The 23020-nt window shown below is 52.4% G+C and overlaps 1 protein-coding gene across 2 annotated transcripts in view; it reads left to right on the top strand.

Annotated features, from left to right (window-relative positions):
* The window catches only part of IFFO2 (intermediate filament family orphan 2), a 32360-nt gene extending 11931 nt beyond the window's left edge, over positions 1-20429 (top strand). The window contains exons 2-9 of one of the 2 annotated variants that reach the window (XM_034419896.3): positions 7879-7939; positions 8797-8892; positions 11713-11853; positions 12823-12965; positions 14585-14708; positions 16685-16777; positions 17055-17185; positions 17876-20429. In XM_034419896.3, coding sequence (XP_034275787.2) covers positions 7879-7939; positions 8797-8892; positions 11713-11853; positions 12823-12965; positions 14585-14708; positions 16685-16777; positions 17055-17185; positions 17876-17981 — 895 coding nt within the window. In that variant the 3' untranslated portion in view covers positions 17982-20429. The remainder of the gene's footprint in view (positions 1-7878; positions 7940-8796; positions 8893-11712; positions 11854-12822; positions 12966-14584; positions 14709-16684; positions 16778-17054; positions 17186-17875) is intronic. The other variant, XM_034419897.3, reaches the window with a different exon arrangement.
* The last annotated feature ends 2591 nt before the right edge of the window (positions 20430-23020 follow it).

The following is a 23020-nucleotide window of genomic DNA, read 5'->3' as shown; positions in this document are numbered from 1 at the left end:
CCTAGAAATAGGCGTAAAAGGGTTGCGGGGTTAGAGGGGGAAGCTGGGTCGTAGTGTGTCTTGTGGGTCATTGCTGCTCCTGGGAATCTGGAGGGTCTCCCATCCATTGAGCAGGTCCAACCTCAGCCAGGGATCCTTGAGGTCTTGCCAACTGGCGGGATGCAAAATCTATTCTTCCCTGCAAAAAATGTACTTCTCATCTTTTCGTTTGTATTTTAGCTGCTGGTTGGGTTTTGTGAACCACTTTGGGAAGAGCATAACAAAGGAATGCACTTTTTTTAATAAAAAAAAAGGACTAAGAAATAAAACAGTCCGTCTTGTTATTGGCACTTTAAACTGCCCAAACACATTGTTGGGTGCTGGAAGATTTTCTTGATGTACAATTTAAGAAAGTAAACAGGGAGTTCCCTGGACGAAGACCTCATTGAAATTGGATGTAATGAATCTTCCAGCGCTTTTTCCTCAGTCCTTTCTTGGGGAATCCATCTGGAGCCGATTTATGCTTTCTAGCTCTCCAATTGTGGCATTTATGCCAGGAGCAACTCTGCGTGGCCGGATGTGGCTTTGAATCCCTCCATGAGGCAGGCATCATGCTTGGAGAGCAGTGGGTGGCTTCCGAATTCTGCTGAATCTGGAGCTCCGCGCTCTCTCGAAGGCTGGTGGGGGGCTTCTTCCACCAGAGGACCCCCTCACTTTTATGAAGCTCAGCCACCTTTCTTGCCCTTTGGCCAAGTTTAGAGGCCGCGTCATTTCGGCCGGGCCTTTCCTTGTGCCTCTTAGACAGGCCTGGTGCTGGGCCGTTCCCCACGGGGGGGAGGGGGCCCTGGAGGATCCAGATTCCAAGCAGATCCCCCATCAAATGAACGGGGTCCCAGAGACACGGGAGAAGCTGCCTCAAGTGGACGGTTGGCACCACGTCTGGGACATGCCAGGCGATCCAAAACCGGTTTGCAACCCTTGCGTTTTATTTCAAGGCGGCTTCTCCGCCTTGAGGAAGGAGATCTTTGCCACAGATGTAGGAGCGAAGGCTGCCAGCATCTTTCTCCGCTGTCAGCGAAATCTCTCTCTCTCTCTCTCTCTCTCTCTTTCTTTCTCTCTCTCCAGTCCTGTCCCAGCGCTCACATTAAAGGCCGTCCGTCCGTGGGGCGAGCAGCCAAAGCCACGGCCCGCACATTCCTCTTGGGTTCCTTCGAGCTAAGCGCGGAGGTGTGAGTTGCCATTAAGTCTGGGCCCGAGACAGAGCTCACCCCGCCTGCCAGGCTCAATGCTCCCCCCCCCCCCAGCTGCTGGTTTCTGACCTGCACATTCCACAGCCGTGAGATCCTCCGGTAACTTCCACCTTCCCCCCTTTGGCGGCAGTTTGGGCAGAATAGATCAGCAGCTCACCAAAACAGAATGGAAAGCACACACACATACACCCCAGCCTGGTAATGCCACGGCACCGGCAGACTAAAAAGAAACTGCCATCCGGGGGCTTAGACTGATTTCACTACCCAAAGAAGCTGTGACTTCACTCCCGAAAGCTGCAGGAACACAAGATGTAAGGAGTGCCCACCTTCCAGAAATGAAGAGGCGGCCTTGGCTGGAATCGAGCACCCCCCTTCTCCCCCCCCCGTTTGCTCCCTGGGGAGGATTGGGAAAGACCCCATCCAGAAGCCCTGTTTGGGCATGGGGGGGCCTTGGACGATTTCTCTGGCCAAGCTCCGGACTGCTTCGCCCGGGGAGGCGTTGGCGCGCACGAGCCAGGATTTAATAGATCGGCTGTTCCCATTAAGATTAAAGCATTTTGCACGGAGCTCTTCAGGAACCATTTAATTTTCTCTTTTAATCAGAGCCCTGAGCTCGGGGGGGGGGTAGGGGAGGGAACGGGGACTGAAGTGCCTGGCCTGGTCTGTGAGCTCAGCTGGAAGAAGAGGTGGAACGGCAGCAGAGCTGTGGGGAAAGAGGCAGCTCTTCCACCGGCTAGCAACGCAACATACACCCGGGGACGCAAGGACACAGATACGCCCGCAGCCGAACCCGCAGCGCCACGGTTTCCCTGGGAACGGCGTGAAAGTGCGGCCGGTGGGTTTTCTCAAGGTGCAGCGTTTTGGCAAGCCTGTCCTTCATCCAACCGGCTGTATTCTCCGCTCCAGCAGAGCAGGGAGAAGGAGGACTGGCTCATACCGCCCACGGGCCTTGTGTTGTTGAAGGAGAGTGTCCTGGTGCTGTGGGAACATGGATCTTGGACTGTAGGATGGTTATTTGTTTACGTTTCTCTCTCTCCTCCTCCTCTTCAAACTCAGAGGTGGATTGCAAGACTTGCCCAGCCTTGTGCCCGTTTGATTGGCATAGATGCAGTAGAGCAACATGCTTTCACCTCTTCAACAAGTTGGAGTCTGTGTCTCTCTCTCTTTCTCTCTCCCTCTCTCTCTCCCTCCCTCTCTTTCTCTCTCTCCCTCTCTCTTTATCTCTCCCTCTCTCTCTCTTTCTTTCTCCCTCCCTCTCTCTTTCTCTCCCTCCCTCTTTCTCTCTCCCTCTCTCCCTCCCTCTCTCTTTCTCTCTCTCTCCCTCTCTCTTTCTTTCTCTCTCTCTCTCATGTGTTGTGAAGATGTGTCAGGTGCCCCCATCGATTTGTGGAAACATCATGTCACCTTGAGGTCTCTTCTCTTCCGGCCGCCCTCAAAAGGCTTCAAGGATGTAAAACAAAGTTTCCCCAACCGTCCCGGCTTTGCGGACCTGGTGGGAGTAGGGAGTATGGTTCCACGCAAGTGGCGGGCAAGCGCGCACACGGCTCCATTTGCACGCGCGGCGGGCACACTTGTGCCCGTGCTTGCCCACTGCTCATGTGAGTGGGGATACACATGCATGCTTGCCCGCCATTTCTGTGGCCCGGTGCCAAACGGCTGAAGGGAACCCCTGGTCTAAAGTCATGGGGGTTTTTTTGGGATGGAAAAACACAGGATGTTTTGTTTAAATTCTTGTCATCCTCTGCAGCGCTCTGGTGGCACTCAGGATCCAGCTGTTATCCTTATCCCAGTTATTTCCTTTTTTTTTTTAATTGAAAAGTTTTATAGGAAATACAAACATTTTCTCCCCCCCCACACCCTTCCCCCCTCAACCCCTCCCTCCCCCCACCCCCCTCCCTAGACTTCCCAGAACAAACACAGGGTATAGCATTCACAAACATAGAGCTAAAATATGCTAACAAATTATTGCATTCATATTCCCCCTAAGTCTTTAACTCCTTATAATTCAAAAAACTATAAACATGAACTACTTAAGAATATTTCATTCATAAGCTATGTGAATCTTCTTGTTTGGGTACTTTTTTTGTATATAGTCAATCCATCTTCTCCATTCCGATATGTATCTTTCATTTGAACGGTCTTTAAGGTATGATGAAATTTTGGCCATCTCTGCCAAATGCACAACTTTTAACGTCCATTCCTCAATGGTGGGTGGATCTTCCTTCTTCCAGTACTGGGCCACCAGTAACCTGGCAGCTGTTATTAAGTTCAAAACCAACTTAGTCTCTACTGCTATCCCAGTTATTTCCTGAAGCTCCTGGCCGGCACCCACCTGATTTGTGTGGTGGGTTTGCCCCCATTCGGTATCATTTTGCTGGCTGTGGGGAAGGGGGGGGTGTCTCTCTCTAAGCTTGATTTTTTCCAAGCCGTTCCTGTACTCTGCAACTGAATAACAAGCGCTGGGCTCATTGATCGGTGTGCTATTTTGAGCACCGTTTTGATTTTGCAATAACGAATTGTAATTATTTTAGGTATTTAAAGCGGCTTCATTTTTTTTTTTTTTTTTTTTACAGACATGACATTTGCTGCCTTTCAAAAGGCAGCTTTCCCAGGGTGGGGGTTCAACGGACTATAATCCCCCTTTCCTCATACTCTGAATGTTCCCTAAACTCCAGGGGTGCCGGATAAAGGAATGGCTGTGCTAGGGGGTGGCGAGCGATGGGATGGGGCTGCCACGAGGAATTGGAAGGAAGCCGACGCCGTGTTCGAGCACGTGGGGCAGGCCGTGGTTGCAAAACTCCTGGGCTGCTCAGGCAGGCCTTGGGCAAGCAAAGAAGCGGAGGCCCATTGCCGCATACGCAGAGAAGCGGTGGCAGCCCCGCGTGTCTCCGGTCTGTGACTGACGCGAGGGCCACCGCCCTGTTGCACCCGGGGCTCCGGGTTCCCTCTCCTGTCATCTCAGCTGGTGGGGCTGGTGACAGAAGAGGCCTGGGGCTTCCCTCCGAAGCGATGAGCAAAGCTGGGTGGGACGCCGCATAGGCCTTCCTGACGACGCTCCCGCCCCCAACGCTTCCTCTTTCCTGTTTCTCATCCTCTAGAGTTTGAACTCGCTAGCCCCCCCCCGGGGGGGAGGGGCTCCTGTTGGGAGGGGGCTGTCCGTGACAGCCAGGGGTCCCCGCTGAGCAAATAGCCTGCCACCTTTGGCAGGGGTGTTGGATCCAGGAAGGAGAGTTTGCCAAGGGAGGGGTGCCAGCTACCTTGGTGGCCCGGTGCTGTTGCCAAACAGCCCCTCCCTCCTCTGCCCCGGGGCATCCTCCTCTCCCCCACTTTCCCAAATAGCGCTCCCCAGTCCAGCCTTTCTCTGGGAGAGCCTCTACCAGTGTGGGGTTTCTTCCCCGTTTAGAAAGAAGATGGGGTGTTGGCACCCAGGTGACTTCTGGGGATTCACAATGCCTGTTGCCAGCTTTGGGGTGGGGGAGGGGGGAAGGAATCCCCCCTCCACCCCCAGTTGAGATGACCTAATTTGGGGGCTCTCTTTGGAAAGTCCTTTTGTGGGCCGGAAAGGACACATTGCAAAGCCTGACTGGCAAATTCCTCCCCTGTCTCATTCGTGAAATATTTTTGGCTCCGCTTGGATTGTCTTCACCCGGCCATACAGAGGCAGCTTCTGGGCGCTGGAAGGAGCCCGAGGAGGCTGCGCTGATGGGATCTCTCTGGCCCAGCCCAGCGATTCCCAGGAACTGGGAAAGGCGGCATGGGAACCATCTGGGCTCTTTCTTCCGCGGCTTCCCCGGGGGGCAGAGAAAGAAGGCGTGGGTCACGCCGGGGTTCAAACGTTTTGGAGGGAGGCCGTTTCGTCTGAGAGAAGCCCGGTAGCCCCGTGACTCAGCCCTTAATGGCTTTCTTGCAGACTGTTTACTCTTCTGGGACGGCTTTGGCTCTGGCCTCGCACATCCGGCCTGGCTGCTGCTGGACTGGGGAATGTGTGTGTGTGTGTGTGTGTGTGGTGGTGGGGAGTTACGTCTGAGCCAAGACTAGCCGGAACAGCCATCTGCCACGCAAGGGAGCGAACGGTTGGGGCTGCCTTGCTCAGCCTGGATGGGGAAGGTGAACCTCTCGCCACCACTCCTCCGCCTGCAAAGGAAATATATATATATATATATATATTAATGCAGCGGCCTCTTGTGAGCTGGCCCCAAGGAGAAGCTAATGGATCTGCGGCCGGCGGTTTCTTGGCTTGGGCAGAAGGAGATGTCTGGGGTGGAGTGGGGGGGGGAGGCTGCTGCTGCTAGGTCAGCATCTCTTGAGCATCTTGAGAGCCGCGACGGGCGGGATTGCTGCCAAGCCCTGCCTCTCTTATGGGATCGCTGGAATGCGCTGCAGTCGAGGAGCACTTAGAGAAAGGGGGAGCTGAGAGCCCCGGTGTTCCTCCCCCCCCCCTTGTCTTTATATCGGCTCCAAGGCTTTGGGATGGTGGAGAAGGAGAAGTTCAGGACGGCTACCCTTTGCGAAAGCACATTGGGGAAATTCACGCCCGTGTGGGGATTCATTGTCGAGGGAGAAGCAGTCAGAGTTAAGAGATCCGTTTCCTTTTTTTTTTTCTCCTTTTAATAACCTGATGGGGAGCCCTGATTTCCCATTAGCAAAATGCAGCGTTTGGCTCTTGTTCAAAACCAGCCGTGCTCCGTCGGAAAGATATAAATAAGACAGCCTGTCCATTTCTGTTTTCAAAGGTAAAAACGCTTAATAAAAATTATTTAAAAAAAAAAAAAAAAAAGACAGCTCTTCCATCGATACCTGTGAAGGTGGATGGTAAAACGCCCCCCCTCCCTCCCTTTAGGCCTCTATCTTCCTTGCGGGCATCCTTAAGCGGGAGGAACTGGGATGATGGCGGCTTCTTCCCTCCGACAGCCAGTGAGTTAACTGGGGTTGCTGGACCCATAATGGCTAAATCTTGTGAGGTTTACCAAGCATCCTTGCCAGTGGTGAAATCCAAATTTTTTTACTACCAGTTTTGTGGCCGTGGTTTGGTGGCCGTGGTGTGGCTTGGTGGCCGTGGCTTGGTGGGTGTGGCAGGGGAAGGATACTGTTAAATCTCCATCCCCCCCCCCACTCCAGGAGAAGGATACTGCAAAATCCCCATTCCCACCCCACTCTGGGACCAGCCAGAAGTGGTATTTGCCGGTTCTCCGAACTACTCAAAATTTCCGCTACCAGTTCTCCAGAACCTGCTGGATTTCACCCCTCATCCTTGCCAACTAGCTCCTTCTTGGGATGCGGCTCGAAGGACCGACAGCTGGGGAGGCTGGACTTGGGCAGTGGCTGGGGTCCATTCCGTCCCTGAGCTGCTTCCTCCTGTCCGAAGGGAAGGAGAAGACTGGAAAAGGCATCACGGCTGCGCATCCGGCCACATAACACGCCGAGTCACTGGACTTGGAAGTCTCACATCGCTCGGGCTAAAAACAAATTGCAAGGCCAGTAGTTTAGTCGGCCTATAAACAGCCGGTGGTGAAGAGCAAAGCTAGAAATACTTTTCTCCCCTGGACCGCATTCTGCTCAAGCGAAGCAGATGCTTTATTAAGGATAGGAGAAAATGTAAAAATGGACCCGGCCAGCTTGTTCTGCAAAATGGCACTCGGGGCAGTGCGTGTGTGTGTGTGTGTGTATGTGTGAGTACCACCAGCACATTCAGAGGCGCCTGGGAAGGATTTGTGTGCAAAACAACACAGGCGCCACTATCGTCCTTCCTTTTCTCCTTGGGATGGAGCTGGATTCCAAATACAGCTGAACTTGTCGAGGCTTCGAGACAACCCTTCAGCAGAGACTTGGCTGAGGAAATCTACAGTGGCAGGGCTTCCTGTAGGCATCTCGGCCAGCCAGCGAGGGTTTTTAGGCAGGGTTTAAAACTATGAAGGGGGTTGAAATAATCCCCCTGACATGTCTTGGGGTTGGCATGGTTCGATGGAACGAAAGTGGTAGTTGACGGACTGTGTAGCCCGAGGGTGTCAAACTCGATTTCATTGAGGGCCGCATCAGGGTTGTGTTTGACTTTGGGGGGCCAGGATGGGCATGGCCAGCTTGGCGTCGGGGGCTCCTGTGGTGGCCCGAGTGCTCTGCCAGCAAAAATGGGCTCCTGAACTCTGTTTTCGGTTATGATGGCGTCCTGTAATCCTCTGCCAGTGAAAATGGAGCTCAGGAGGGCCTTAGGCGGCCCTCCCGAGCTCCATTTTTGCTGGTAGAAGCACCACGGGCCAGTCCTTTGCTGTTTCCAGGGTGGTCCAGATCTAAGCACCCCACGGGCCAGATCTGGCCCCCAGGCATTGAGTTTGACACCCCTGATCTCACCAATTTGGCATTTTGGTTTTAATTCGAAGGCAAAACACGAACTCTGCTGAGAATCCCTGTCCACGATGGAAAATCGGTTCCTTTGCATCTGAAATCCAATTTCAGAATTGGGGATCAAGCTCCCCACCCCCAACCCCCCAAAAAGATGGGTTTGAGTTTTGAGTGAGAGAAAGAAGGACACTGAACCAGAAAAACTTAAATGACCGTTGATGTATTTGGGTATTTGTGAGCGCCAAAAAACCTCCTCCGTTCAAGCCCCACTGTAGGCCACGTCTCCTCATCTTTCTCATCGCTTCTCTTTCAGATGGCAAGAGGAAGTGACCAAGCGGATGCGGTTGGAATCGATGGTGGAGACGCTGCAAGAGGTACAGCTTCCTCCCCTCCCCTCCGCCGTCAAGGCATTGACGGGTAACACGTTGGTTTAGCTGATCGCCAAGACTGGTACACACACACACACACCCCAGGATGTTTGCATGAGCCAATCTCTGGCGCTGAAGCCTGTTCCCTCTGTGAATAAGGAAATCAACAGAGCCCCCTGAATAGTGAACCCTGTGGGTCTGCTAGGCCTCGGCTGGGGCATCAGGGAGCAAATCAGCTGCAGCCATCGTAGACCAGCCTTCCTGGCCCTGACCAGGACCTGGCAGCCATTCCTCTTCCTCAGAGGTCTCCAAACTTGGCAACTTTTAAAGACTTGTGGACTTCAACTCCCAGAATTCCTGAGCCAGGCATGCTGGGAGGAGTTGAAATCCACAAGTCTTAAAAGTTGCCAAGTTTGGAGACCCCTTGCTCTTCTGGATGGCTGTTCCGCACTGAAAGCAGAGCAGCCCCAGGCTGCCTCCTGGAGCAGGCAGAGGGCTGGGTGGAAAAACAGGGAGGCATTGCTGCCCTAGTCTCGGCCTTGTCTCTCCTAAGGAATCCCCAGAGGGAGTAGGAAAAACGGGGGCTGACCCATTGCAGATTGAAAGCAGGTCTGTTGCCAGCAACGATGGGCAGGAAGGTGGGCTGGCCCTCCTGAATATAAAGGAGAAATCCATGGGGCCTGGCACACCCCCAAATTGGTGACCAAGTGGGGAATGGGTGGAGAGAAACTTGCACGCTCTGCCTCGAGTAAGCCTGTGGGGGTTCAGTGCGGCCAAGATTAGTCTTCAGTGTAACCGTGTGGGTCTCTCATTCCTGCGTTTGCATCTTCCATGCGGGGGGTGTCTCTCCTTCCTCCCTTTAGGAGGCGCAAGAAGCCGAAGCTCTCCAGGAGGAGCTAAATGAGAAGATCGAGAGGCTCAAAGCCGAACTGGTGGTCTTCAAGGGTCTGATGAGCGACGTAAGTACCCCAGGCGGCCGTGTCGGTTGAAGCCGAGCGGCCATTTTCGCGCCGCCACCACCGAAGGACAGAAAGGGACAAGTTGGCTGAGGGCTGCTTGTAGTTAGACCACCCGCCTGGTATGACCCAATGCATCGCACCAGCCCGCTCGCCCTCCTCATCCTGCTTCCCCTCCGATTGGTGTCGATGCATTAACTTGCTGCTCCCCCCTCCCACAGCACCTCGATGTCTCAAAACCCCCCCTCCCCAGCGGCTGGCCAGGCAGTGCTGGGCCCGAGGGGTGGCCTCTGAAAGAGCCCCCCCCCTCCGCATGGCATTCGGAGGACAAGGGGTGTCCCTCACAAGGCTGATGTGCTCCCTGCCCCTGCACTCAGTTGACTGCCTGCTTCTCATGCTGCCCCTTGCAGGGATGACTCGGGGGGGGGGGGGAGTCCAGATTACAGATACGACGTTCCCCTTTCTCGTGTGTTCCAAGGGGTTCCAAGCATGTTGGAGTTTTCTTTTGGGCATGTTGTGTATAGTTCCCTTTCGCTTTAGGGGGAGCCATGTTTGAGGGACGCGGTGGCTCAGTGGCTAAGACGCTGAGCTTGTGGATCGAAAGGTCGGCAGTTGAGCGGTTCGAATCCCTAGTGCTGCCTAACGGGGGCGAGCTCCTGTGACTTGTCCCAGCTTCTGCCAACCTAGCAGTTCGAAAGCACGTAAAAAAAAAAAAATGCAACTAGAAAAACAGGGACCACCTTTGGTGGGAAGGGAACAGCGTTCCGTGCGCCTTTGGCGTTGAGTCATGCCAGCCACATGACCACGGAGACGTCTTCAGACAGCGCTGGCTCTTTGGCTTTGAAACGGAGATGAGCACCGCCCCCTAGAGTCGGGAACGGCTAGCACATATGAGAACGCAGGCTTAGAAAACTACTTTGGATGGTTTCAAGCATTGGTTTCTGTTTTTGAAACCCCCCCCCCCCCCCCCCGGGTTGCTTAGTCTGTCTTCCGGCGTTGTTTTTGAAAACCAGATACCCAACAGGCGAGATATCGAAGGTGTGACCCTTACTTGCCCGAAGCAGAATGGCAGACTTCCTTCTTTGTGTGCTGCACACAGATTTGGGTCTCGCTGAATCTGCCTCTCCCCACCTTTCTTTGTTAGCTTTGATTCCAAGACTCTTTGCTCTCGGAGAGTGAAGGAGAAGAGGCGTATCGGTGACAGGTTTGCTAACATTGTCCGTGGAGATACTCAATCCTCCAGGCCATAGTTGTCCCAAACTTTTCTTGGTTGTTTTTTCGTCCTTGAAAACGTTTCGCTTCTCATCCAAGACCCTTCCTCAGTTCTGATTTTGAACTGAGAGTCAGAATTGAAGAAACTTCTTGGGTGAGAAGAGAAACATTTTCAAGGGGGGAAAAAAAACCAAGGAAATTTTTCCAGTTGCCTTTTGTAAAAGCACCTTTTATTTATTTATTTATTTAATTTGTATACCGCCCTTCTCCAACAGGACTCAGGGCGGTGAACAGCCATGGTAAAACATAACATATAAAATTTAAAAGCAGTTAAAAAAAAACATTAAATAATTTTGGCTATCCATTTAAAACAACCCGGGTTAAAACCAATTACAAATTAAAATCGAAGGGATGGGATCAAGCCAGCCCGGCTAGATGAAATAGATGTGTTTTCAGGGCCCGACGAAAAGTCCAGAGGTCTGGTATCGTGCGTATCTCTGGGGGTAGGTCGTTCCAGAGGGTAGGTGCCGACACAGAGAAGGCTCTCCCCCTGGGGGTCGCCAGCCGACATTGTCTGGCCGACGGCACCCTGAGGAGGCCCTCTCTGTGGGAGTGTACTGGCCGGTGGGAGGCTATTGGCGGCAGAAGGCGGTCTCATAAATACCCAGGTCCTATGCCATGGAGCACTTTAAAGGTGGTCACCAACACCTTGAAGCGCACCCTGAAGACCACAGGAAGCCAGTGCAGCTCACGCAGGAGAGGTTTCACATGGGAGCGCCCCCTCGCTCCCATAATCCCCCGCGCGGCCACATTCTGGACCAACTGGAGCCTCAGGGTGCACCCCAAGGGGAGCCCCATGTAGAGAGCATTGCAGTAGTCCAGACGGGAAGTGACGAGTGCTTGAGTGACCGTGCGTAGGGAGTCCCGATCCAGAAAGGGACGCAACTGGCGTATCAGGCGAACCTGATAAAAAGCCCCCCTGGCCACGGCCGTCACATGATCTTCTAAAGACAGCTGTGTATCCAGGAGGACGCCCAAGTTGCGAGCCCTTTCCGTGTGGGCCAATGATTCGCCCCCAATAACTAGCAATGGCACCAGCTGGCTATATCAGGACGCTGGAAGCCACTTGGGTTGAGATAGCTACCGTGTTTCCTCAAAAATTAGACTCTGTCTTATATTTTTTTTGAACCCTGAAATAAGTGCTTGGCCTTATTGCCATGCGCTCAAAAGCCCGATTGGGTTTATTATCGGGGGATGTCTTTATTTTGGGGGAAACAGGGGAGGTAAAGGGGGAGGTCTCCTTCTTTCCCAGCAGATTGGCGCGTTTTCTCGGTGGACTTTTTGTGTGTCGGATAGTCCCTGTATCCCACAGAGAGGTCTCTCTCTCTCCCCTCTCTCCCCTCCCCCGGGAAAGTCCCCAGCAGCTTCCTGAGATGCTCCCGTTCGAGGGGAACGTTTGGTACGCATTCCGTGATGCTCCTTCCCTAAGCGGGACATTTGTGGTGCTCGGGGAAAGAGGCCGGCCTGATCTGCGGAGGGCCATCCTTCCGAGTGTCTTTAACTCTTCCGAAGGTTTGTAATTCCCCCCCCTCCCTGCTGTCCTTCCCGCAGCCCATGACCGACCTGGACACAAAGATCCAAGAGAAAGCCATGAAAGTGGACATGGACATCTGCCGGCGTATTGATATCACAGCCAAGCTGTGCGATGTAGCACAGCAGCGCAACTCGGAAGACGTTTCCAAGATATTCCAGGTGATCCAGCTGGAAAAGATGGCTGTGTTGGTTAGGGAGAGGAGGAGAAGAGAAGAGAAGCAGGAGTGGAGCCGGGGAGGCAACGGATAAACCTCCCTGGAACCCACCCTCCTCCCCTCCTTCCCTCCCGAGGGGTCAGAAGACCCTCCCGAGATGCCAAGGAGGAGTCATGTAGCTGTCAGGAGGCGCCACTTGGAGGGACCCACCCGTTTTTCTAGGTCTCTGGCTAGTGGACGTGGGATTAAACCAGCCAAGCACTTGGCTGCCTTCAGGGAAAGCCTGCGAGCCGGGAGTGGCTGCCCCAAGCCACTCGTTTGCTCCAAGGCTGAGTCTCACCACCACCAGCCCCAATGGCCCCTGACTTCTAGGCCCTCAGGGGCAGTCCCAAAATGGCACTCAGGCCCCCTCGCTTGGTCTTTTGACGGTCGTGAATGAACCTCCTTTTCATTCTCTGGTGTCTGGCACTAACCGCCAATGTGTGTGTGTGTGTATTTCCAGTCTCTTTTTCTCTGACTTCCATTCTGCGTACCCCCTTTTCCTGGCCTGATTTAGTGCTGCCGGTTGACGGACATACTCACAGGGTGGGCTTCTACCCCGAGGCTGAGAAGACCCTTCCTGCCAGATCCTCTCGCTCTGCAGCTTCCCGCTCTGAGCACCTCCAGCTGCTTCAGCGTCCGTCTACTCCCCCACCCCCCTTTGGGCCTGCGCATGGCTGGCCGAGTTGCCGAGGCTGCCCGTGGCTTGCTTCTGCTGCGCGCCTCCTCCTCCTCTTCCTCCTTCCACCCCTCTGATTTCCTTGTGGCCTGTGACTTTTTTAACACCTCTCTGTGTGGCTTGTGCGCCCCAGTCCCAGGGAGAGCCGGGGAGTTTTCTTCCCTTGCAGAGAGCCCTCATCGTGTCTTCCCTGCGCCTCTCGCGGCGCAGCAGCTCAGCCTGGCCTCGTAGTGACGGCCCTTCTCTCCGATTAAGGTGGCCTCCAAGAAGAAGGAGCGCCGGTTCACGTCGGAAGAAGACGTGGCCGAGCCGGACACGGACAACGCCCGCTTCTCGGAGGAGGACGTCAGCTGCTCTCTGAACATCACCGACGAAATGAAGAGGATGTTCAATCAGTTGTGAGTACCTGAGCCCACCTGGGCTCTGCCCAGGCTCTTCCGTTAAGGCTTTGCTTTCAGGGTGGGGTCCTCAGAAGCAGGCGTCTCCCCCCCAGGGGTGGTATTCACTTACCTAAGCTACCGGTTTGCAAATGTGACCGCGTGGGCCTTCTGCACATGGGCAGAGCATTAAAAAACTGGATAAATGGGACATAATGACCTCCGGGCGGAGCCTCCCGTAGCCGTCTCAACCAGTTTGCCCGAACCGGATAAAACCAGCCGAATACCACCACTGTCTCCGGCCCAATAAACTTGGGGCTGTGCAATTTTCAGGAAGGCTGGTCCCAAAACCCCAGGCTGGCTCTGACCCAGGAGAGGCTCTCTTGTCATAGCAGCCAGGAAGTGAGCTCCCCTCCTGTTCTTCTTCTTCTTCCCTAAGTAAAAGAATGCTGAGTTTTCAAGGCCAGCTTAGCTTGCAAGGTGTGGGGGGAGGGGGTGCTTTGATTTTTCTGTAAGTGGGAGGACTTGAAAAGCTTTGAGCACCCCAACCCAGTTGGGAAATCTCACCCGGCCATGACCCGACACTCTTTGTCCTAAGGTTAGGGCTGACCTCAACTTCCTGCCTTCTGGCTGCTGGGAAGGCAGTGAGCTCAGAAGGCAGATATCTCTCCCAGAGAAAGCGAGGAGGGGCAGTGCAGCCCTCTTCAGCATGGGAAGGAGGGAGGGAGGAAGGAAGGAAGGGGAAAGTAGGAAAAGGAAGGCAGAAGCAAGATTAAGGGGAAGGAAGGGAGGAAAAGGGAGAGAGGCAGGGAGGGAGGAAAAGCTTGAAAATAGTAGAAGGAAGATTGAGGGGAAGGAAGGAAGAGGAAAGTAGGAAAAGGAAGAAAGACGTAAGATTGAGGGGAAGGAAGGAAGGGGAAAGTAGGAAAAGGAAGGCAGAAGCAAGATTAAGGGGAAGGAAGGGAGGAAAAGGGAGGGAGGAAGGAAAAGATTGAAAGACGAAGAAGGAAGATTGAGGGGAAGGAAGGGGAAAGTAGGAAAAGGAAGAAAGGAAGATTGAGGGGAAGGAAGGAAGGGGAAAGTAGGAAAAGGAAGAAAGAAGGAAGATTGAGGGGAAGGAAGGGAGGAAAAGGGAGGGAGGAAGGAAAAGATTGAAAGAAGAAGGAAGATTGAGGGGAAGAAAGGAAGGGGAAAGTAGGAAAAGGAAGAAAGAAGGAAGATTGAGGGGAAGGAAGGAAGGGGAAAGTAGGAAAAGGAAGAAAGGAAGATTGAGGGGAAGGAAGGGGAAAGTAGGAAAAGGAAGGAAGGAAAGAAGGAAAGAAAGAAAAGGACTAAAGTAGCAAACCCAGGCAAAGCCCTGTTCCTTTGGGCTGTCAGTGGGGGGCGGGCAGGATGCCCTTTGATTCGGGCACGGCAGCTAGAACCGAGAAGGCAGGACTGTTGGTTAGCACAGAGCGCCCCCTGGAGGGCTACATTCTTGAAGCAGGGCCAGCCTGTTGAACGACGGAAGGAAAGACAGGTGGGAGGGAGGGAGGGAGAGAGAGAGGGAGGCCGGAAAGAGCTTGGACCCAGAAGTCCGTCTCCGCTAGTGCTAGCAAGGCCCGGTAAACCGAGTTGTAACCTAGAGACGCATCTCCAAGCAGGCGGGAGAACTTCGATTTTGATGACGACTGCGACAGCTTGACTTGGGAGGAAAACGAAGACACCCTCCTCCTGTGGGAAGACTTTACCAACTGCAACCCGACCGTGGAGCTCCAAGGAGAGGTGAGTGGTGCCCCAACTCACCTGCCCCCCCCCCCCCCCCCGGCTCCCTGCATCTGCCATCCAAGCACTGGACTCGACCGAACTGCTTTTACTCAGGGCCCGCTTTCCATTGAAGAACTGCTGTTTAATCAGGTCACAAAAATGGAAGCCATATGCTCCATGCCATAATTGGGTAGACCAGGTTGCCCTGATTAAAAAAAAAAAAACCAACTTAATCTTTCCCACAAAGGCAGGCGAGCCCGTGGCTTAGAGGTTAATTGTTGTTGTTAGTTGCGAAGTTGTGTCCGACCCATCGTGACCCCATGGACAATGTTCCTCCAGGCCTTCCTGTCCTCTTGCCATCCCCTGGAGTCCATTGAAGCTCACGCCGACTGCTTCGGTGACTCCATCCAGCCACCTCGTTCTCTGCCGTCCCCTTCTTCTTCTTTTGCCCTCCATCGTTCCCAGCATTCGGCTCTTCTCCAGGGAGTCCTTCCTTCTCCTTAGGTGGCCAAAGGATTTGAGTTTCCTCTTCAGGATCTGGCCTTCCAAAGAGCAGTCAGGGTTGATCTCCTCTAGGACTGACCGGCTGGATCGCCTTGCAGTCCAAGGGACTCACAGGAGTCTTCTCCAGCACCAGAGTTGAAAGGCCTCCATTCTGTGGCCCTCAACCTTCCTTATGGTCCAACTTTCATAGCCAGACATTGCAACTGAGGTTAATACATCTACCTAATATGCAAGTAGCCCAGGTTCGAATCCCAGAAGGGTATAGCTAGCTGATGAGAGCTAAATAGATCTATACTAGTCTCCCTTTTATTTCGTTTATGTCGGTAAAACATAAATTTAACACAAATTGGGTCACGTGTTTAAATATGAACCTCACTTCCCCCAACAGACCCGATGCCCGTTTTAATTTGAGCTCTGCTTCCTTACCTAACTGTTAGGTCAAAACCAAGCCAAACTCACAGTGGCTCGGCAACTTTTCAGATTTAAGCTTAGGGCTTAATTAGGCATTTTGAGAGGCCGGCTAAGAAAGAGTCCCATTTGCTAGACCTGAAGGTAGCAATGTTGAGAGGGATAGAAATAGAAATAGAAATAGAAATAGAAGAAATAGAAATAGAAATAGAAATAGAAATAGAATAGAATAATAGAATAGAGAGATGGAATGGAATGGAATAGAATAAAGAGATGGAATGGAGTGGAATAGAATAGAATAGAATAGAAGAATAGAATAGAATAGAATAGAATAGAATAGAATAGAATAGAATAGAATAGAATAGAATAAAGAGATGGAGTGGAGTGGAATAGAATAGAATAGAATAGAATAGAATAGAATAGAATAGAATAGAATAGAATAGAATAAAGAGATGGAGTGGAATGGAATGGAATGGAATGGAATGGAATGGAATGGAATGGAATGGAATAGAATACAATAGAATACAATAGAATACAATAGAATACAATAGAATACAATAGAATACAATAGAATAGAATACAATTCTTTATTGGCCAAGTGTGATTGGACACAGAAGGAATTTGTCTTGGTGCATACGCTCTCAGTGTACATAAAAAGAAAAGATACATTCGTCAAGAGTCATAAGGTACAACACTTAATGATAGTTATAGGGAAACAGTCAATATAAATCATAAGGATACCAGCAACAAGGTTACAGTCATACAGTCAAAAGTGGGAGGAGATGGGTGATGGGAATGATGACAATATTAATAGTAGTGCAGACTTAGTAACTAGTTCGACTAGTAACTAGTTAGGGCCAGGTTTGGTGCCTGTCCCTCCTGAGAAGGGCCGGCGTCTGCCTTCCGAAAGGGTTTCGTGCAGGCTTCGGAGCCCAAGAAAGCAGCAGAGGGGAGCGGATGGCGAAGCCTGCCCAGAACCCCCCTCGGAGACCTGGGCTGCCCGAGCCCCTCCCCCCCCCCCGGTGAGTGGGCCTTGCTCACCTGCCTCTCGCCTAAGGCTGCCCCCTTGGTGTGTCTTTCAGCAAGAGGAGAACCTGGGGAACTTGATCCATGAGACAGAATCTTTCTTCAAAACCCGAGACAAAGAATATCAAGAAACGATAGGACAGATCGAGGTAAAGATAAAACGGTGGCACTTGGCCCAGCCCGGGGGGTGGGTGGCGGGGAAGGAAGGCAGCAGCTCTCCACCCAGCCCGAGCCTTTTCTGCTGTAGGGTGGGAATGGAACCAAGGAGCATCCCTCAAAACAATATGTGGTATCAACACTCCTTAACAGCCCAAGTCCACTAGGGTTGCCGGGGTTGCCCAAGGACTGTTCAGCAAAGGCCCTTACGGAGGGGCAGGGGGCCTAGGGTCTAACCCCCTTTCCTTCTGTCCCCTCCCCCCTCCACAGCTGGAACTGGCCACCGCCAAAAGCGACATGAACCGCCACCTTCACGAGTACATGGAGATGTGCAGCATGAAACGGGGCCTGGACGTCCAGATGGAGACCTGCCGGCGGCTAATCAAAGGCTCTGCGGAAAGGTGGGGCAGGAGGAGGTGGGCACCGCCCTGCTTTCACCAAGAAATCCCCCCCTCTGGCGGGTATGGGAGGCAGCAGGAAGAGGCTGGTCTCAAGTGTCCTGCACCAGTTTTTTTTGGGGGGAACGGACAGACCGAGTTAAGGTTCAGATCTGATCCTGCCTTTTGTCTTTTTTTTTAAAAAAAATTTTTTATTGTATTTTTATTGTTAAAGAATAACAGAAAAAAAGAGAAAAACAATACAAAAATCAATAGTAAAAAAAGAAAAAAAAATCCCCCCCCCCCCCAACGTGCTATACAAATGGAAAGGAAGCTTTAGGAAATTAAAGTCTTCAATTCTTCCAAAAATCTCTTTGATAAGGTACTGGTGCCGATTCATCCAATCTCCCAAGTGCAAAGTCCACAAATGGTTGCCAAGTGTTCCAAAAAACGTTCTCTTTGTATATACCACTTCTAATTTTAACATCACAAGTCAATTTATCATTTAATGCAAATTTCCATGTTTCATTATACCATTCTTCTAATTTTAAGTCAACATTTAATTTCCAATATCTAGCAATTATAATTCTCCCCATTATAACCAAAATCCTCACCAATTCTCTTTCTCCAGTTGTTAATGTTATTTCATTCAATATTAATAATAATATGGTTTCCGATTTCAATTTCAATTTCCTTTTGTCTTCCTCCCTCCAGAAATTCCCCATCGCCCAGCTCGCTCGCCAGCAGCGACTCGGGAAACACGGACGAGATTCAAGACGACTTTGACAGAGAAGCAGATGTGGAGCCCATGGTCAGCTGATGAACACCCGGAGCGTGGGGCGCAGGGGTTTGAGGGGTGGGTGGGTTTGGCGGGACAGGGAGAACAGAAAACTTTAAAAAGAAAACAAAAAAAAAACTGGACAAAAGTTGAAACCTTGCAGCATGGGTGATCTAGGACTTTTGCGTCCTCGGCCGGCGTTCCCGGAGGCTCGGCCTCCCGCGTCATCTCAGGATTGGTGCTGTGAAAACTTTTGTACTGTTCCGTCAACGACAAATGTGACAAAAACAAACAAAAAACCACTGCAGTTTTACCTGTGCCTTCGCCCCCAGGCTGTGGGCCCAACCGAGCTCCTACGGCACGTCCACCTGCTTCGGACAGACGGCAAGCTCCTGGGGAAGGGTGCTTCTGGCGTGTGGGTGGGAACTTCAGAGGCTCCAGGCCCAAGGTCCGTCCTTTGGCTGCCCAGGGTGGCCAACCCAGAGAGCCTGGGAGGGTAAGGCCAGAGCCAGGGCAAGGCCAGAAGGACCACAGGGTGAGAAGGTCGCAGTTTTTAACTACTATGCAAAACAAAACAAAAAAAAAGCAAAAGTGCTTTGCTTGCCTTATTTCCGCAGCACGTTTGGGCCTCTGCTGGGCTCGGGTTCCTCTCCCGAGTGCCCCGGCGGTTTGGCACCCCTGACCCGGTCTGGGAGGGGGTGTGGCTTGTCCGGTTCTGCTTTGTGAAGGTCTCTCTGCCGCCTTGGCATGGGTGGAGGGCTGTGTCTGTGTTTTTTCTGCTGCTTCCCCGAGTGCCGGGCGCGTGTTCCTGGGCTCGGGGGCTTCAAGAGATGAGGAGGGAAGCCATGGGTGGGTGCCCGCAGGCTGGGGAGCCTCCCCCCCAATTCAGGACTCTGGCAGCTGCCTGGCACCCGAAATGCCCTCGTGTGTTTCCGTTCCATTGACGCCAAGTATTCTCTGGGAAGGAAAGGTGTGTGTGTGTGTACTTACCATTTAGGAGATTTTTAGGAGATGCCATTTTGGAAGCAATGCCCCCTCTTAACCCCCCTCCCCTTTTTCTTTCACTGTCTCTTGCGGCATCCGACCGGCTGGCCAATTAATTGCTTGGCGTCTGTGGGCGGCTGGCTTTTGGTGTGAATGGTGGCGGAAGGAGGGTCGGTTGGGGAGACCCTCATCCACACCCAAGGCCAGCTGGCAGCCTCCCTCCAGATGAGCCCACTCCTCTTGTTCTGTGCTGATACCTGTTCAAGGAGGAGGGGTGTGGGTTCTGTCTTGGGGGTGAGGGAGAGAGAGAGACAGAGACACCCCTTTGGTGATGGGCAGCTTAAGGGCACTTCCCACCCCTCACAAAACCTCCCCCCCCCAGTCCTTGAACGTTTTTGGTGGTGGTGGGGCATTGATTCTTCTTCCGAAGTGCTTTTTAAACCCTTCACTATTCCCCCCCCAGCCAAAGTTGCATCCTTTTCTTTTCTTAAAAGCCAACCTCCCCCCTACCGCTATTACTGTTTTTAATTATTTTTGTTTGTGTGTTTGCAAGGGTCGATACTGTACTCGGTACTTCCGTAAAAAGCCTGCCTCGAGGTCACTGAGCCGGGAGTGTAATTTGGGCCGCTTTAATTGGCGGCTTTGGCGAAAGACCTGAATTGCCGTACTTACTTACGCCTCTCCCAGCTTTTGCCCTCTTGAACATCTGTCGGATTTCACAGTTGTTTAGCTGCCTGGCGGTTACCGTCGCCGCAAAAAAATCTGACCACTTGCGGATTCTTTCTCTCCCCCCCGCTTTCCTTGTTGCTCGATCGTGCCTGTTACTGTTTTACTTCTGAACGCACAAGCCTGGTTTGTATGTAAGCTTTTAAACTGACCACGTGTGAATAAGGGGTCGGAGGAGGTGGGCACGGCCCTCGCTGGGTTGGTGGGGGAGAAGGTTACCTCGGTGAGGAAGGGACTGTCCTTTGGCATAGGGGGACACAAGGACAGTTCATTCTAGCTGGAACAAGGTGGCCCCTGCATCACTATCCATGGAGGAGGGTGCCCCCCCCCCAAAAAAATTAAGACGGCGGCTGCACAATCCAATCCCCACCCCCTCTTTTACTCGCATGGGGTGGAGAACATGTCCAGCCTCCATCTTGGCTCTTTTTGAATGGCGTGGGCACTCGTCACAGAGAAGTTGTGGGTTTTTTTGTTTGTAGGTGTCGAAGGGAAATGGGGGAAAAAATGGGGATAAAGTTAGGACGATACGGGATGGTTAATGGTAAAGGCAGCGATCACCAATATTATATTCAGGCTGTCATTAAGGGGTTGTGGTTTTTTTGTGTGTGTTTGTTTTCACTGCTTGGAAACTCGGGGAGACTGCCCCAAGCAAGACGTAATTGTGGTCAGTTAAATGTCCACCATGGCTTCACTCGGGGCGCGTTGGCGTAGACGGTGCTGACACAGCAGGCAGGCAGGGAGTGTGTTAAGGGTCTCTGCGGGCGATTTTGGAAAAGGGGGGGACAAAAATAATATTGGTGGGGGGCTGCAGGGCCTACTTTCAATTCCTTCCTTTCTCTCTCCCCTCCCTCCCCTTTCCGTATGGCTGTAAATACTTTCTTTTTGTGTTCCTAAGGCCGTGTCCAAGCGACACTTTTTAACGACTTTAACCAATCTCTCGTGGTTTTTTAAGGGCAGGTGGGGGGGAGGAGGGAGGGTGGAAGCTAACAATTTTCCTTCGCTTGTTAGCCAGGGCGATGATGGCGGTCCGTCCCAATTCCTAAGCAAACTGGGTTTGTACAAAATTTGGGCCGAAGCCTTTGCCGACTTCGTCGAATGCATGGTGTTTAAAAGGAAGGGGGAGGGGAAAAAAAAAAAGAATAAAATGTCCAAAGAAACCGTGTCTCGTTTCCAGGATTGTATAATTTAATTGTAGCTCAAGCCATGATGAGGACGCAAGTCCCGTTTCTGAAATTTTGAAGCCTCCCGAGTCCTGTGATATTCCCTAAACTGAGATCACCTATTCCCGTGATGGCGAACCTATGTCACGCGTGCCAGAGGTTGCACGCAGAGCCCTCTCTGTGCTGCTTTTCTGGTTTCCAGTGCACATGCTGGTCTTCACGGGCGCCTGAGTGCCTGAAAACGGCCCAAAAAATGCCCCAAAACCGGGCCATTTTTCAGGCCATTTTCTGGCTGTTTTTTTGGGCTGTTTTCAGGCCATTTTTGGCTTGAAAAACGGTCCTAAAAATGGCCAAAAACATGTGCGCGCCGGCCAGCTGGTTTTTCGGTTTCCAGCATTCCGGAGGCGCACATGAACATGCGTTCTGGTTTGGGCACTCGCCATCACTGACCTATTCCTTAAAATCAGTTATCACATACCTTTGTCCATTGCACAGCACGCAAGGGAAATGATTTGGGAAGCGGAGACTCCGTCCTTCCCTCCTGGATCCAGGACGTCTCCCCAAAAAAGTCCAGTGGTCCAGGGGAAAGTGACTCAAAAGCCAAATTCAGCCTTGTCACCCCTTGGGAAATGGCGTAGCGGAACGGAGCGGTTTGTGGAATCTTACTTTAGGCTGGGATAAGTCGACATTTTCTGCAGAGCTGCTTTAAGACCAAAAACGGTGTTTTTATCATTTTAAAACAGAGGCGGGCTGGGATTCCCACGGTTTTTTTGGGGGGGGGGCGCGTGCGAAGGAATGAAGGTGGGGGAAGGAAGAGGAGGAGGATTCAAGAGCAATAGTTTTGTCACCCCCCCAAACCTTATTCCACTTTCTCGAGGTCGCCCGAGTCGTCTTTGATAATTATAAAAAAGCCAAACTGTTCGGAATGGAAATGTTTACGGTGTTGTACATATTGTGCTTTCTATTCTGTATATCGGTCTGTTTTCAAGGGGAGGGGGGGCTTTGGGGGAGGGGGGTAACCAGAGGTCATGTATTTGTGCACTTGCCAGGAGAACCGTTTGTTGTTAAAGCTTGCTCCAAAGGGGGTGTGTGTGGGTGGTGGTTTTTCCCCTTTTTCCCTCCCCCCTTAAAATTTGAGAAATTGGGACTTCTCTAGGACCCTTCTAGGTAGTGGGTTTCCACAAGCCCCCTCCCCACTCACCCCTTCACCCCTCTCACCTGTGCCAAACCTTCCATACGCATTGAGCCAACCTGTCCCCTCCCACCCCCAACGTGTGACACACTCACTCCCTGTTCCACATTGGGATAATCCCCCCCCCCCCCCAAAAAAAACTTGCCCTCTGGAAGAAGGGACGTCTGTGGTCGGATCCTCCTTTAACCTCCTCTCTCTCTCTCTCCTCCCCCCCCCTCCGGATTCTCCGTTAAGAAGGGTGGTGGGGTTTCTCTCTGGTCGCCCCCTCTGGGGGGTTTCATATGGACAATGTACCAAACGGGTTTGTCTGCGAATCAGGGATGTTCTCGAAGCTTCTTGGTGGGGCTGGGAAAACGGGGTACAGTGGTGGTTGGGGTTTTTTTTTTTGTTTCGGAAGAAGAAACCCCCCCTGACAATAAATGCCAAAATTTCTGGTTACTAAAGTTTCGTGTGAGTCTCTTTTCTTTCAGTCACAGAGTCGGAAGGGACCTTGGAGGTCATCTAGTCCAACCCTCTGCTCAGGGGATTCGAACTGCCGAAGTGCCGGCCTTTCTGATCGACAAGCTCTCAGCGTCTTAGCCACCGAGCCCATCTAGTCAAATATCCCTCCCCAGTGTAAACCCTCCCTCCCTAGGCGATCAGGCTCGTGGGGCCCAGTGCCAGTGGTCAGGAGTGCCAGTCTTCCCCAACGGGCATTGCCCAATCCCTGCCCCTTGTCCCCCAGGGGCAGCCTGGCGGCCTCGTTTTGCACCAAGTGCCACCAGCTCTTCATATTTCCCCACCCCACCATCGCAAATCAGCACAGACGACACAACGTCCCTGTAGGGTAGGACACCCTGTGCCAAGCGGGCAGAAACCTGGGCACCAGCTGGGTTTTACACCAGCCTATTGTTGGGCTTTGAGTCAGTGCCCAACATTGGTTCTTTGGGGGACAGATGATACCGATGGCTGCCCACTTGCAAAGCTCTACCCGCACACCCCCCCTGCAAGGTAGGCTGGCACGAATGGGGCATCAGTCG

The sequence above is a fragment of the Pantherophis guttatus genome, chromosome 15 (genome assembly GCF_059756535.1).
Source record: "Pantherophis guttatus breed Tessera chromosome 15, ASM5975653v1, whole genome shotgun sequence".
Lineage (NCBI taxonomy): Eukaryota > Metazoa > Chordata > Lepidosauria > Squamata > Colubridae > Pantherophis > Pantherophis guttatus.
Note: the sequence above shows the minus strand (reverse complement) of the source record. Positions and strands in the feature narration are given on the sequence as shown.